General features: G+C 38.0%; 1 protein-coding gene across 2 annotated transcripts in view; it reads left to right on the forward strand.

Moving 5' to 3' along the window:
• GALNT2 (polypeptide N-acetylgalactosaminyltransferase 2) overlaps positions 1 to 16,026 on the forward strand; it is a 98,877-nt gene that overhangs the window by 53,869 nt on the left and 28,982 nt on the right. For both annotated transcript variants that reach the window (XM_051614936.1, XM_051614935.1), the window contains exons 3-6: positions 5,425 to 5,578; positions 11,789 to 11,887; positions 12,440 to 12,507; positions 13,434 to 13,499. In XM_051614936.1, coding sequence (XP_051470896.1) covers positions 5,425 to 5,578; positions 11,789 to 11,887; positions 12,440 to 12,507; positions 13,434 to 13,499 — 387 coding nt within the window. The remainder of the gene's footprint in view (positions 1 to 5,424; positions 5,579 to 11,788; positions 11,888 to 12,439; positions 12,508 to 13,433; positions 13,500 to 16,026) is intronic.

Consider the following 16,026-nt stretch of genomic DNA (forward strand, 5'->3'; position numbering starts at 1 on the left):
CAATTTTGCACCTTCCAGCTACTATTCTGATTTCCCCTTACTGAATGCTTATGTATTCTGGGCCAACCCTTGTACATTTCTGTTAAGACCTTCCTTTCCCAGATGCCCTAAGTATTAAAAAGTGGGAAGTGACACAAATTTAAAGGGAAAGATAGCAGAAGTTCAAAAGGTTGAAGCTAGAAGTAAAATTAAGTGTAAAATAGTGCAGGTCAGGGCTTTTTTAGTTTCATCTGTTGATTAGTGATCTCTTACATCTTGATTTAACAGGCAGCAGAATCATTACTACAAAGTAGTGTGAGAGTCTTGAGCCAAACATCAAAGGCTACACAGAATTACGCAGTCTTAAATCACAACTTTGATTATTTTCAGTCTGTGTAGGCAAACTTTTGAATCCTTATGGCAATGAAAATTGGATTTCATATTTCTGTGGATTCTTTCAACTTTTTTAAAGCAAAGTGATTTAAAAAACAAATTTTAGGAGGGCATTTGTTCAAAACATTCTTGCTTTTCCACTGATGATAAGAGACTTGTTGTTTAAGTTTCAGCATTATGCAATGTAATATCTTTCAGAATTTCTTGGAATTAAGGAATTGTTTATTATAATTATCTTTAAAATTTTTTTACATGAAAATTAAACTGTTGAGTTTTTTATCTTCTGTATATCAGTGTGATCTTTTGTGATTTGGTGACTCTATTTTATATGCTGCAAAAGTCTATTTCTTTTGTGAAAATAGTGATGTTAGTTCTCCTGGTTAGAGAGACTGATCCTGAACTGTCTGAATGGATAACTAAACCAAAACTGTATATCCAGTTCTCTGTAATGACAGGAGTCTCATCAGTTACTCAAACAGCTCTTTTTCTTAGAAGATCTGGAATCTCTTGATGTCTGTGAGTCAAAATAACCATATAAATATTAAGTATCCTGCTACTTTTTAGCTGTATTGAATCAGTAAGAGGGAGCGCAAGCTATTCAGGGCATTTTGTATCCATCTATTCCTACTCTTGCCTGCTGCTCTGTTGTGTGCAGATTTATTTGCTATGCTTTTTTCCTCTTCGATCTCACTTTGAGCTGCTCTTACCGTTATCTGACTTTTCCCTAATAGTTCTGATTCATATTGCACACAGTTGGCAGGGCCTTCTGCTGGAGCCAAAGCCAGGCTTTGCCTCCTTCCTAGCTACAGAAGCCAAATTATTTTTTTATTATTATTATTTTTTAATTCTCTGAGGTGTCACTGTTTTTAAGTAAATTCAGCCCCATGAAATGGTCTCTTTTCTTCTCGAATATACTCTATGCTTTCTGGACTAGTGTTGCTTTTGCTGCTTTTAAAGTCTTGGAAAATGGTAAATGATAAATTTAAAAAACTTTATATCAAGCTCTACTTGGATGGAAACTGGAATAGAATAAAGTGTACCAAACTAGCACTATTTTCCAATATAGCTACAGAGCAAAAATATGCATTCTATTTAAAATCAACCAGCTTCTTTTTTAAAATAATAGCAGTGAATTGCACTGTTTTTATTGATTGCCTTCTCCAAGACTTCAGAGCTGGGGAATACTTGGGACAAAAAGAAGCAGCTTCACTGCATTTTACCTTTTTGTTGTTTCTACTCAGGTTCTCAGGCTTAGAACAGTCTGTAAAATAAGCACTTTTGTTCAAAACCAAGTTTAGCACTGTGGCCTGTGCTGGTTCCAGGTTCTTAGCTGGTTCAGTGATTTTTTGGGCTCTATTTAAATCTGGTAGCAAGCTCTGCAGTTCATTTACTGTCAAGTGTAAAAGATTAATTTATTTTTATGTTAGGTTTCAGTGCAGGTAAACACATTCGCTAGAATCTGAAGTTACAAAGTTGCTTAATTTATGTTTGAAATAATGTATTTGTGGTTTCTGATACACATTCCACTTGGCAAAGTCATTTAAACTCAGGAACCTACAGAGCCATCTAACTCCCCAGAAGACGTTAAATCGAACATGCTCCTATTTGTGTGCCCCCAGGGAAGCACACAGCAGAAATAGTACCTATTATCAGAAAAGGCTTTCTTAAACCACTTCTAAATTTAAAGAAATAGTTGATAAATTGTCAGAAAAGCAAGCCTTTCAACAAAAGTAAGGTTGGACAGTAGGCTTAGAGTGATAAAATTATAGAATCACTTAGATTTGGAAAAGACCTCCAAGATAATCAGGTCCAACCATTAACCTCGCACTTCCAAGTCCACCACTAAAACATGCCCGTAAACACCACATCTACATGTATTTTAAACACCTTCAGGGATGGTGACTTTACCACTTCCTTGGGCAGCCTGTCCTAGTGCCCGACAACCCTTTCAGTAAAGAAATTTTTCCTAATATCCAATCTAAACCTCCCCTGGCACAACTTGAGGCCTTTTCCTCTTGTTGCTTGTGAGAAGAGACTGACCTGCACCTCACTACAACCTCTTTTCAGGTAGTTGTGAAGGGCAGTAAGGTCTCCCCTCAGCCTTTTTTCCCCAGGCTAAACATCCCCAGTTTTCTCAGTTACTCCTCATAAGACTCCTTCTCCAGACCCTTCACCAGCTTTGTTGTCCTTTTCTGGACGTGCTTCAGCATCCCAATGTCTTTCCTGCAGTGAGGGGTCCAAAACTGAACACAGTACTTGAGGTGCAGCCTCACCAGTGCCAAGTACAGGGGGACAATCAGTTCCCTAGTTCTGCTGGTCACACTGTTTCTGATACAAGCCAGGAAGGATGTCATTGGTGTTCTTGGCCACCTTGGCACACTGTTGGCTCAATCATCTGGCTGTTCAGCAATATGCCTGGGTTCTTTTCTGCTGGGCAGCTTTCTAGTCCCTCTTCCCCAAGCCTGTAGCATTGCATGGGGTTTTGTCCCAAGTGTGGGATGCTTAGATTTGGATGAGGCTTTCGCTTTTCAGCAGTTAACTTGAGCTGTTAGTGCTTGTAACCTTGTGGGTGGCCCATGTTGTATGTTGTAGTTCGTAAAGAACACAACCTGTTTAAGAAAATGCTTGTGATGGCATTAACCATACCACTGATGTGATGTCCTCATGACCTCTTGTGTTTTAGTTACTCCTTCCATTGGATGGAAGGCAACTGCAGGAGTGGATGGGGGTGGGAGTCCTGAAGTAGACATAGCATTAAAAATCTGCTAAAAGTTGGAGTGTTTGGAAGTTAAATGTCCTACATAAATATATTTTAAGTGTAGATTATATTTTGTTAAATGCACTAAACTGGAAAGGCAGTTAAATGACATGTCTTGTATTTCAGAAAATATTGAACCTATGTTCCATATTGAAGTTACATTATAAATTAGAAGCAAGGGTGATTATACAGTTTAGTTACCAAGGGGGTTGCTGAAGTATTTGGAAATGCAAAGGGAGAGACTTATATGTGGAGATGATTTTGTGATCTCTGCTGTTTTTTCCAGTTTTCTGAATCAAGCCACTCTGCCTTTTGTAGAGCTGTATTGCAAGTGACATTTGATGTAATTTTTGTAAACAGCTCTCTGTTGGGTTATTTGTTGTGTGGTAGCTGGCTGAGATGTAAACTTATTTTGAAATTAAGCTACTGGAAATATTTTGAAGAAAGAACTTGAAAGGCTAAGAAAAGCTCTTGACTGACTGTGGGCTACCAACAACAGCTGGGAAGTTTCTTTTTTAGAGTTCTTTCAGTAACTGGAATTTGAAAATAAGTATTTCTCCTGCCAGTTATTTTCCTATAGTTCCCCCCCTAGCCTGCCTCTCCAAGTGTCTATTAAACATTCTGCAGTCAGTTTTTGTCTAACTCTCTAGTTCTGGCTTCTGCGTGTATGTGCATTTTTTAACTTCTTTAGGCTGGTAATTCAAATGTAGAAGTAATTGCTTAGTACTAACTGGCTATCTCTTAAACCAATAATCCAAAGGTATGGGCACCTTTCTCTTACTCCGTGACTTTATGTGAATGTTGGAAGTTTTTTAAAAACAAAACAGCCAACCAACCCAAAACTGCCCTTGGCCCAACCTTGAGATTTTTGCCTTACAACCTGTACTACCGTCTGATAACCAAATCACACCATGGGTCAAAGTTGCTTTTGTAGATGAGCTCCTTGGATGTTCCTGAGATTACAGAGAATTTTTAATCAAATTATCGGTATTTGTCTAGTTAAACAACAGACAGTTATTTTCTTTAATTATGGAAAATAGCAGGATCTTCTAGCAGGAGTTAACATAATGTGGTTGTGAAGCTATGAATGAGGCCTGCCTTAGTTTCCATGCTGTACAGTTTGAGAGATGAACAAAGCAAAGGCAAACCTTGACACATCTGAGCAGCCTCTGACTCTTAACAACTGTTGAGAGTAGTATTCTCTCTATGCATGTCAGCTTAGTTTAGCATATGCCTCAGCCATAATTTTTGTCTAAAAGCTGAACTTGAATTGAGTGCAGCCTGCTACTTACTTAATTGAAAGTACCTCAAAAACTTTCTATGTTAATTATGAAAACAATTAATATTATCTCTTCTCATCTGTAATAAACAGTGACCCCAAAAGACAGCTTTTGCTTTGTGTCTTTTTTTGGGTGTGTGCCAGCAGCATGCTGTGTTCACCACAACATGCTTGCAGGAGATTCTCATACATATCCATGTTGTCTGTGTTGCATTCAAACTTGAATTCTGATTTTAAGTTAAAAGTGGTATAAATTTGCTGTAGATAGCATAGGTTTGGTGGTCAGCAGGCAAAAAAATAAACATTCAACCAGAGGTAAGAAGTGACAGTTTGAAGACACTTGATCAATATCATACCGTTGTTCTTCACCTGAAGATGGTAAAAGTCCTGAAACTTCCTTCCTGGTGGCTGGATGATAGTCTACCTTTCCACGTTAATGCCACCACCAGTCACTTTATTACACAGTCCTTGTTAAAAAGAGGTTTACTTGTGAATCAGGTCTGATTGTGAAGGAGGTTCTGGTTATATCATACTGGAGAGTGATCTGGTTCTCTGCCTACATGAAATGCTATTTTTTGAGAATAATATTGTCTTGTACTTCTATAAGGTCTAATCTTCAAATGGCTTGATTATAACTGACAATGTTTTTACTTATGTAATGAGACAGTAAATTATGATGTCTTTGAAGTCTGGACTTGATCTTAAAAAATAAATATTGGGTAAATTTATAGCCAAATCACAAGATGACAGGATGGACAAGATGAAGCATGGTCTGGTGGTTACTTGTATACACTGAGATCTGTCAAATTGTTTGATATTAATTTCCAGGCTATTTTAGAGGAATTTAATATGCGGAGGTGACTGTCAGTGTTACACTGTTAAGATTATTGTTGAGGTTTAATGACTGTTGCAAAATGAAAAATCAAACTATTTCGTCAGTTATGTTTGGACTGCTGAACGCTGTTCTTTAAATTGCAAAGATTATGTTGGCTATTTTCCTATTTTTCTGTTGCAGGAAAAGTTCGGTGGCAAGACTTTGATCAAGATGCTTATGTTGGTGCTACCGTGGTGCGATCTGGGCAGGATCCATATGCCCGCAATAAGTTCAATCAGGTAGAAAGTGACAAACTGCGAATGGACCGTAGCATTCCTGACACTAGGCATGATCAGTAAGTGCCAAAATGAGCAATATTTGACTTGGATTAGTTTTTTTATATTTATGGCTTTTGAGCAGTAGGTGGTTTTTCTAAAGCAGTAGCTCTCCAGCTTTGCAATATGACAGCAACAGTAAACTGTGCTGTAATCCTTCAACAGTGGGTTAAAGAACATTGAATCTTATTCAAGTTTTTCTGTTTCCATGACTTCCATCAGTGTATATTCTATACACGAAGTGGTGCTCCATTATAGTCTCTCTTTGCTCTTGTTTATCTGATGGCTTTTCTTTGTTCCTGTATTTTTAAGGCTCTTTCACTGTGTTAATGATCAAACAGTGAAACAGGTTGCCCAGGGATGGTGTGAAATCCCCAGGCTTAGGGATGTTCAAAGCCCAAATCACAGCCGGCTCTGGCTGGCCCTGCTTTGAGCAGGGAGTTTAGACTAAAAGATTTCCAGGGCCCCTTTCCAATCTCAGTCACTCTGTGATTCTGTTGTTCTGAGTATGTATGTGATCGTTGTCAACTCCAGACCTAAAGGAATCTGTTCATGCACATCCCAGTGAATACAGGAGAGAATTACACTTCAGAGCTATGCCAGGCTGCTTGTGCAGATTCGGAAAATAGTTCACTTCAGAATAAGGAAAAATATTATTTTCTTGTGAGTAGAGAAGAATTAAATTTAAAAAAGGGGTTGAGTAACTTGCACTAATCTTGTTTAAGCAAAATTGATTAATATTAAAACAACAGTTGCTCATTAGGACTTCCGTAACTTAAAGGAATGTATCAAAAGCAGGCTGAACTTGGTATTATGTGTGCTTCATTTTTAAAACCAAATCATAAAATTAGCCAACTGTTAATAATTAATTTGTCTAACTAATTCTACAGTTAGGATGAGCATACATTCATAGTTTTGTAGGGAGAAGAAGCTGGAGGAGACACCAGAGAAGGAGAGAGGAAAAAATGAAGGTTCCTGTTTTTCTCCATAAAGGTCTTTGATTAGGAATGGCATAGTGAAGAAGATTTGTATAAAAACTCAGAGACTTACTGTTTAATTTTTAAATCTCTTGTATAATGGCATGGTTCTAGATTCCCGTCAGCAGATGATTTGTAGATAAAGCAAGTCTTGTCTAATTTGCCATTAGTTGCATGGGAAAGTAGGAAGAATCTGGTGTTTCACTTGTTACTGTGAAAGCATTGAAAAGCGTGATGCCCATGGCATGCTGAGGAGTTTTAAATGACTTATGAATTTTCTTTATTCTTTTTCACAAGAAATCCATTTTAACATTTTTATACCAGGTATTGTTTTCTCACAAGATCAAAGCTCAGCCACCAGCTTCTAGAAGCTTCTATGATTCTGATATGCTGAATATGGAATTTTTCTAGATATTTAATAATCTCTGAGGGGGTTCTAACAGACAAATATTCTCCTTTGAGAAGAACTTAAATAGGAGAGGTGACAGAAGTCAAATTATATTACTGTGGCTATTTTTGTTTTAACAGTCAGTATTGTGATTTTTATGCTGACTTGCCTGTGTTTTTTTCACTAAATGGAGCTGGAAAAGAACCCTGCAATGGAGAGATAGATGTTTCTTGGGGAAAGGCTGTATCTGTGCTGTGATTATTACTTAGACTTTACCATGGAGCAAATTAAAGTGCCTGTCAGTCTGTAAATGGTCATCTTTTTAAAGAAAACAACCAAACACAAAGAACCCCAAACCCCAATCTGAAGCAGTCATTACTGCAAATCGTCTATGATGCTTTCTCTGCCATGTTGCAATTAATTTTCCTTCTATTTTGACAAGAACATCCACTGCAGAATCTGAAAAAGTCTCATTAAATATTTGTTTGGGAACTGTCTAATGGCAAGAGCATGAGCAATAGCCATAAGAATATGTTATGGATCTGAGCGTGTGACTGTTGGCAGCAGATTACGATCTCTTATGGAGCTGATACAATCTTGTTCTTTAAGAAACCTGGATGAGGAAATACTTGTTTCTGCTTAAGCAACTTTTTATTAGTTGTATTGATGCTTTTAAGAGGCTGTCTGACTTTAAAATAACTAGATAATAATACCATTTAATTGCTGAAATTGTCTAGGCTGTTCAGAAGCGGTTTATCAGGATTCTATGTTAGACATGTAAGTGTGTGTATCTCTCGTTACACTACATTGTTTTGTCTTTTCTGCATAGGTTGAACTTTTACTAGCATCAAGTTAAGACCAAAGTCTTCTGATTTTTGTGAAAGCATGCCAGCAGTGCTGGAAAACACTTTGGTTCACTTGTTTAAGCTGCTTGCCTTTATTTTAAGGAAAAGGGAGAAGTGAGAAACAGGCAGATACAACATAAGGAAGCAGAGAGAGGAGTTCTCAGCAGAAATACAGATTCTCACTCCAGCTGATGCTCATAACTGCCATTTCCAACAGCTTTGAGAAACCTCTGGGTTTCCTTCTGTTTCAGTCTGTTTACAACGTGTAACTGAAAGCTATCCTTGTCGTGGTAGACTTAGGAGATCCAGGAAGTTAGTGTCATAGTCAAAACTAGAAACTTCCAGAGCTGTCCTCCTGTCAGTGTAAAATAGTCTCTCAAGTGGGATAAAGGGTGACCCACTCCATGTTTTTTGTGGACCAGTGTCCACCATGCTTACCTTTGGACCAGTGTTTTCTGATCACCCCTCTTACTTGATGTGTTGACATGATTCCTCAGAGTTGCTGGTACACTTAGCTCTACTGTAGCTTTTTTTCTCATTTGGCATCCACGAGAAGCTTCTAACCTCACACTCAAGTTTTATTCATAAGTAGACAAGAAACAAATTTTCCTGTCTCTTTGGTACCCAGATATCTGAGGTGAATGTTCTCCATGCACTGGTTAAAGTGGATATTTCTGTCAAAAAAAAAAAAAAAGTTTCAGCAAACCACAGAGGTTTTGGAAAATTTGTTAATGTTATTAACTAGTCCAGCAACTTAAATTTCTGGGGGAAGGAATGTATTTTTCATGTTTTAACTGATTTTAATGACCTATATTAAGTATTGAAGGTCTAGATTCAGGTTTTCAGCTCAAGTTCTATGTTATCCAAATGTGTCTTCTCATTCTGCATGTAAAATTAAGTGCTGTAACTTGAGGAAAGAAAAGTTTAATTTCTGTGCCAAAAGTGATTACTTCGTTTCTTTTGGTTTGAGGTTTCATTGTGGCACTATTGATGCAGCAGAACAGGAAGAGGGCTGCTACTGAGTGGCTTAAAGCAGGGTTTTTTTAAGAGCTTATAGCTCTGTGAAACTTCTCTTCAGTTTTATTTGGAAGTCTAAAAATCTTAATTTCTACCTCAGAACAATGCAGTAGTGCTCTTGAGTTTTCTTGAAATTGAGAGACTTCATTGCCTTGAGTAATTCCACCCTAGAATGTGCTCTGGCTCAAGTGCTCTCTTCTGCAAGTGCTTCATGTGATAATTGCATGCACAGCAGGCTTGTCCTCTGTGGGCAATTTGAAAATTAGCAGGAAAAAGATTTGTCATTTTTGGCACCACAGGCTTTAGTGTATAATAGCTGGATGTATTGTAGCTGTATAGATGAATTACCAGAAGCTCACAATAGAGAAGGTTTTAATTCTTAACTTTTCAGGAACACACACATCTGTGATTTATTGCTTCAGTGCTGAGTGCTAGTGATGAAGCCATCTTCTATGCCCACCATTTCAGAAACAAAACTAGATAAGACCTTGTTAAACTGACACAACAATTGGAGGGTTGGCATGGGCTTTGTTTTTCTTCAGAGCAAGTGGGGTCACCACAGCACAATAATGTTTTGCTCCACAGCAAGCACTAACGTGGGTGACATGGTTGTCTTGTGTTGAAAACACTGCAGGTCCTTGGAATTTTGTAGGATGTGCAAGGACAAGGACCGCATTGCTGCTCACTTTCTGATTCCAACTTGAAGGCTGGATGGTTTATGATTCAAGTCACAGATGTTTAATCAGGTGTGGAGAGGCCTTCTGTAGAGGCAGAGGCCTAGTTTTAGAAGTTTAGCTAGCAGTGTGACTTACCACTCTTCCTTTAAAAGCCTGTTCGATGAATACTGCTCAGAGTACAGAATTACCTGCTGAAGTTCTTACACTGGATTTCATACAAGTGAGTGATAGCTGTGTTTATCCCCCTTAAAGACAACTAGGCCTATTACATCTCTATCCCTAATATTAAATGAAGGATATGTGAAGAAGTGCATCACAGGTGTATGTTACTGCATGAATGGGGTTCAACATCATGACCTGTCAGACTGTAATGTTTTCAGCAAAAAACTCAATATACAGTCTTTTTTAGTACTGTTACTGTCTAATACAATGCAAGTAGTGCCTTTTTTAGCTTTATTGTCATAGATTTAAACAGCATAACTTTATGTAGTCTTGCAGGAAATATTTTAGGATTTGCTTATTATATAAATTTCAGGCTACTAAAGGTGATGACATTAATTTAATATTTAGTTATCTTCAAGGTTTGGGAGGATGTGGTTCTGTGTTTAGTTGGCTCAACATTGTAACAGCTTGCTTTGTTTTTCAAATTCTAAATGTTACAATCATAGAATCATAAAGGTCTTATCCAACCAAAATTATTCTAAGATCATCAGGCCCAACCATTAATCTCGCACTCCCACATCCACCACTAAAACGTCCCTAAGCATCACATCTACACAGTCTTTTAAACACCTTCAGGGATAGTGACTTTACCACTTCCTTGGGCAGCCTGTCCTAGTGCCTGACAACCCTTTCAGTAAAGAAATTTTTCCTAATATCCAATCTAATCCTCACCTGGCACAACCTGAGGCCTTTTCGTCTTGTCCCATCACTTGTTGCTTGTGAGAAGAGACTGACCTGCACCTCACTACAACCTCTTTTCAGGTAGTTGTGAAGGGCAGTAAGGTCTCCCCTCAGCCTTTTTTCTCCAGAAGAGAGAGGTTCTCTCAGCCACTCACTCTTCTTCAGACTTCTACTCTAGACAAACTTTGTTGCCCCTTTTCTGGACGTGCTTCAGCATCCCAGTGTCTTTCTTGCAGTGAGTGGTCCAAAACTGAACACAGTACTTGAGGTGCAGCCTCATCAGTGCCAAGTACAGGGGGACAATCAGTTCCCTAATCCTGCTGGCCACACTATTTCTGATACAAGCCAGGATGTCATTGGTGTTCTTGGCCACCTTGGGAAACTGCTGTCTCAATCATCTGGCTGTTCAGCAATATGCCTGGGTTCTTTTCTGCTGGGCAGCTTTCTAGTCACTCTTCCCCAAGCCTGTAGTGACCAAGTTAGTAGTTGTAGTTATGACCCAAGTGCAGAACTCAGCACTTGGTCTTCTTGAACCTCATACATTTGGCCTTGGCCCATCAATCCCGCCTGTCCAGGTCCCTCTGCAGAGCCTTCCTACCCTCAGGGAGTTCAACACTCCTGCCCAATTTGGTGTCACCTGCAAACTTACTGAGAGTGCATTCGATACCCTTGTTCAGGTAACTGGTAAAGATATTAAATAAAACTGGCCCCAGTACTGAACCCTGGGGAACACCACTTGTCACTGGCTAATCCTTAGAAACAGTCTTCTGTTCTAATGAGAAATTGTCTGTGAGCAAGACCAGTATCTTTATAAAAAGAAAGGGAGAAAGGGACACATGCCGTTCTAAAGAAGAGACATATGGTGGTGTGTAAACTCCATATATTTTAAATAAAAGTATGGAACAAGTTGCCCAGGGAAGCTGTGGAAGCCCCATCCCTGAAGTGTTCACAGCCAGGTTGGATGAGGCTTTGAGCAACCTGATGTAGTGGGAGGTGTCTCTGCCCATGCAGGGGGGTTGGAACTAGAGGATCTTTAAGGTCCCTTCCAACCCAAACCATTCTATGATTCTTTACTCATTTGCTTAGATTTATTAAATGCTTTTAAATTTAAGTGTGTGCTCAGTCTCATACCCAGTTACATGAGAGGTATTTATTACATACTGCAGTGCTAATAGTCTGGTGACTTTCCTGAACCTGCTTATATCTGACACTGACTTCTTAGTCAGTTGTGTACTAAGGCAACTACCAAAATTGGCAGAAGAGAAGTTGATTATAATCTCACCTGAAAACAAGGTATTTCATTCTTCCTAGGTGAATGTAGTGTGCACATAAGTTTAGTAGATAACTGCTTCACAATGCAGACTGTCTGTTAAGCCTCAGATGTAAATAATGTGTTCATGTGACAGGGTATAATGTCTTTTAGGTGTCAGCGGAAACAATGGCGGATAGATTTGCCAGCCACTAGTGTGGTGATCACTTTTCATAATGAGGCAAGATCTGCTTTGCTTCGAACTGTTGTCAGGTATGTCTGAGAGACTTGATTTTTCCCTAAAGGACATTAATTTGTGTCAGTTAATGGTTAATGATCAGGAAGCGAAGTAACAATCCATTATGCTTTTCTGAGGGAAAGATGAGTCTTAATTTCATTGATGCCTCCAGTTCTTACATTCTGAAATAGTGCTGTTAAACAAAATTGCTCCCCGTAGCTACAAATGTACAAAGTGTGGAACTAATTACCAGGTGATGTGTGGAGTTGGCTGTATAACCAGTTTCAGGAGAAGTCAGGGAAGATGGATTCTTAAAGGATATTTGACCCAAAGATACCTGCAAAACTTCCGTGTTACAGGTTGTCAAATGCACATCTGGAGGCTTGAATTTTGAGGGGGGCAATTCTACATGTGCCTCTCTCTACAAACACTTTATGTAAGAATAGCTGTTGTTGAAGATGACATCTTGGGCTAGATTCTACTGTGGCTTAACAATTTTGCTAATTTAACAAAGTAACTGCTTTTGACATTATTATGAAGAATTAAGACTGCTTAGTATTGAATGCCTTTTTTTTGGTCTGTTTCAGTGTCCTTAAAAAAAGCCCATCACATCTTATTAAGGAAATCATACTAGTGGATGACTACAGTAATGATTGTAAGTACTTTTTCATGGTCCTAACTTTATTTTGTGTATTCTGATAAAACTTTCTGTAGATGTTAGTAGGTAACTTGCTTGAGAATGTGTCACATGAATAGGAGTTTGCAGAGAGTGATCCAAACCCAGGTCTTAATTAATTTGTACCTGTTTTTGTGGAAATGGGAAGAGTTATGATAAATACTTCAGGTATATTTTACTAATTCCTACTAGCTAAATGAGCAGAATGTGTAGTTGAAACAGCCTTTATATAGGATGTTATCTGATGTAAAAATAAAATCCATGATGCTTGCACTAAGTATTTTTGTATTCATTATTTAAATAAAAGCTGTTCTCCATCAGTATTTTGGAAAAATTCTTAATATAAAATAGATCCAGGTTTTATAAGTGCTAGGGTATAACAGTACAAACTTGAACAGATTAAATGGATCTTTGGGGAACGTTTCTTGAAGGTGATGTGTACACTTGTGTTGCTATATACCTAGTTTGGGATAGGTTTAAGCCTTAATGTTTAAAAAGTGAGCTTTCTTTTATGCAAAGAAAACAGTTAATCCTAGAAAATAGTTTAATAGGGTGGGTTTTTTAATGCAATGTAGAAACTGTCTAAAGTAAGCAAAGATAATGTAATTAAATACAAATATTTCAAGACTAAAATTAAATTAGCTTCAAATAATGACGGTAGTAATTTCTTAGCCTGGTAACTTTTATTTCTGGTAAGACAAGCAGGCATTTTTTTAAGAAGCATGTGTCTTACATTTGACTATTTATGAGCCTAAACACGTTCTACTACAAAGCTTTTGTTTTCCTTAGAAGATAGCCATTCTTATGATATACATTGTTAGATTTGAAACTGGTTCTTATCACTTAATTTATATATATATTTTTTTTATTATGTTATTTTTAAAAACATATTTTATTTTTTAAAGCTGAGGATGGTGCTCTCTTGGGAAAGATTGAAAAAGTGCGGGTTCTTCGAAATGACCGCCGAGAAGGTAAGCTCAGTCTGTGGGAAGGAAGATGCATGTTCCACTGTGCTGCTCTGTTAGTTGTCTTCCAGATTTCTAGAGGAATACTCTGCTGTACATTATATATTGAAGGCAGGATTTACACTTCATGAATCAACTTACTGGTGGAAAGAATAAAAACAAATGCGCTTGTGCAGATAGAAACAGTAATTCTGATTAATTCTGTATTATTGTGTGCAATTGCTCATTATGGGACAGTGAAAGCTGACTTGAAAAATTGCCTTTCACCCTCCATCTCTCCTTTCTCTTAGTGCACTGAATCCTCAGTTGAGCTGCTCGTGTTGTACATTAAGGTCTCACTGTAAACTGTATGAATATTTGAAATGATCCAGCTTAAAAATAGTCCTTTTTTTTTTTTTCCCTCTGTTTCCCATACTAGAGATCATTTTAAGGATCTGGTTGATGAACAACCCAGCAAATTAAAAAAAAAGTTTGGTGATCTTGAGAGAGTTTGAGCAGACAGGAGGGCTGGGAACATGTACGCCAGCTTTGCTGAAGTGTGTGACATGTACCATTGCATTCTGGTTTTCTTCTTTGTTGCTTTGTAAATTATGGTCTTGTATCACTGAGACCTTCAGTCACCAGCTTCCTGGCTATGGAGCTTAAAGTACTAGATATAGGCAACTGTTATTCTGCAGTTGTTTGAAGTAATAACTGAGAGTTGACAGTTGAAATAGCTGACTGAGTTAGCAAATATGTGCTTCTTTATTTTTATAAGAGCTTTATACTCTAGGCTGCCAGCCTGGCTTGGGGAGCAGCATCAGACTGTCAAAAACTGGAAATAAAATGTGCAAGATCTGTGTTGACCTGTAAGAAAGTTATTGTGAACTTGTGGGTTCTCAGTGTTTAAATGTCTTCTTTGGAATATAATTCCAAAGGCTTGTTAGCAAAGCAGGCCTTCTATGACTTGCCGTGGTTGCAGAGTTCTGAGTAAATTATAGTCATTTTTCTGATCAGTACAGCACTTAAAGGTGCAGATAATAGTCATGGAAAAACCGGAAGTAACACCATTTTGATTTTTATATTTTAGGAATTACAAACTTTAACTTTCATGCTTGGAAAATATGCATCAGTATATCTGAAAATGAAATACAGTTTGACAGATCTTTTACTATGTTAGAAAAGAACAACTATTTGCATATTGAAAGCACAGCACTGATTTAGTTGGTATTTTTGTAAGATTAAGATTACATTATTACCCAGGGGATCTGCTTTACTGCTTATGAAGTTCTGCCTAGGCATCCATATGTGCAGCCAGGTTATAATTTTTTAAATGAAAATGCTGTAAGTTTTCATTTGATTGCTGGTTTGCTGTGCTCGAGTTTGATACTCAGTTTGGTTTTCATTTTCAAGTGTAGGCTGATACTGGTATCTTAGACATGTAAACAGATCACAATTTAAAAGAATCGGTAAAATCATCCAGTGTGTAGGATGCTTAGAGTTACATTGGTATGAGCAACAGAGAAAAGCAGTGTGTTTTAAAGCAAAAATTAAAATAAAGAGATGGTGGCTGTGGAGGGGCTCACATTGACTGCCCTGCTTTTAGAAATGGGTGATAATAGCTTTTAGTCTCATCTGGAAGACCAGAGTTTGTTATAGGAAGAGATGTGTTTTGAAAGTCATGGTAGTCTACAGAATAAATGTCCAGGGCTGAATGTGATTGTAGAGGACTCAATAAACCCAAGTGATGACCTCCAATTTTTTGCCCTTAAGGCAAATTAGAAATGCTGTTGAGTGTTTTCTATGGAAGTAGGGCTAGAGAGTAGGTTCTATAAGAATGTAAGTTAGCTATAGTAAGCTCTGGAAGGAGGAATTGCATAAATAAAAGAAACGTAGCCAGAGTGCTCGAGGAATGGTTTCATGTAGAAAAAATGAACAGAACAGGTTCAAAGTCTGGAATTAATGAGGTACAGTTAGCTGCCAGTGTGCAACAGATAAGGTGTAGAAGGTGTTGTGGGAGAGCATCAGCACACCACGTACCTACAGCAGTGAAGTGCTTACATGAGCACTAAGAGACAGTACAAGGATCTTGGTAAGGCTGTTGCTGAATGTTGGACAGAGCAAACAAGCTTTTTCTCTTAAGCATCTTGTATTCTGTTTGGCAGACTCACATTTTGCAGGTTTATTTAGTAACAGGGATGGAAAGAAATGTGGTTGACTCTTTCACAGTGTTTTGGTTGCTGGGGCGGGGAAGCAAAACAGATTTGGTGAGAAACAATGTAGAAAGAAAAAAGAAAAAAAATAATTACTTGGTTTTGGTTTTGAAGGACAATGAAATCAATGAGTTTTGAGTAGTAATAGAGACAAGTAGGGAGGAAATTCACAAAAGAATGAGAGGAAGCTTGCTTTTTTTCTGTATCAAAGTACATGGTGGGATGATCTGGGTTAAGTGTGTATATATAGCAAGGGACTCTAAGGAGTGGTGAGGTCATCCAATGAACAAATATTGAATGAGAAGGAAGGAAGGAAAGGAACAGGGTAAATCAGTGAGGGG

Source organism: Apus apus, chromosome 3, assembly GCF_020740795.1.
Source record: "Apus apus isolate bApuApu2 chromosome 3, bApuApu2.pri.cur, whole genome shotgun sequence".
NCBI lineage: Eukaryota > Metazoa > Chordata > Aves > Apodiformes > Apodidae > Apus > Apus apus.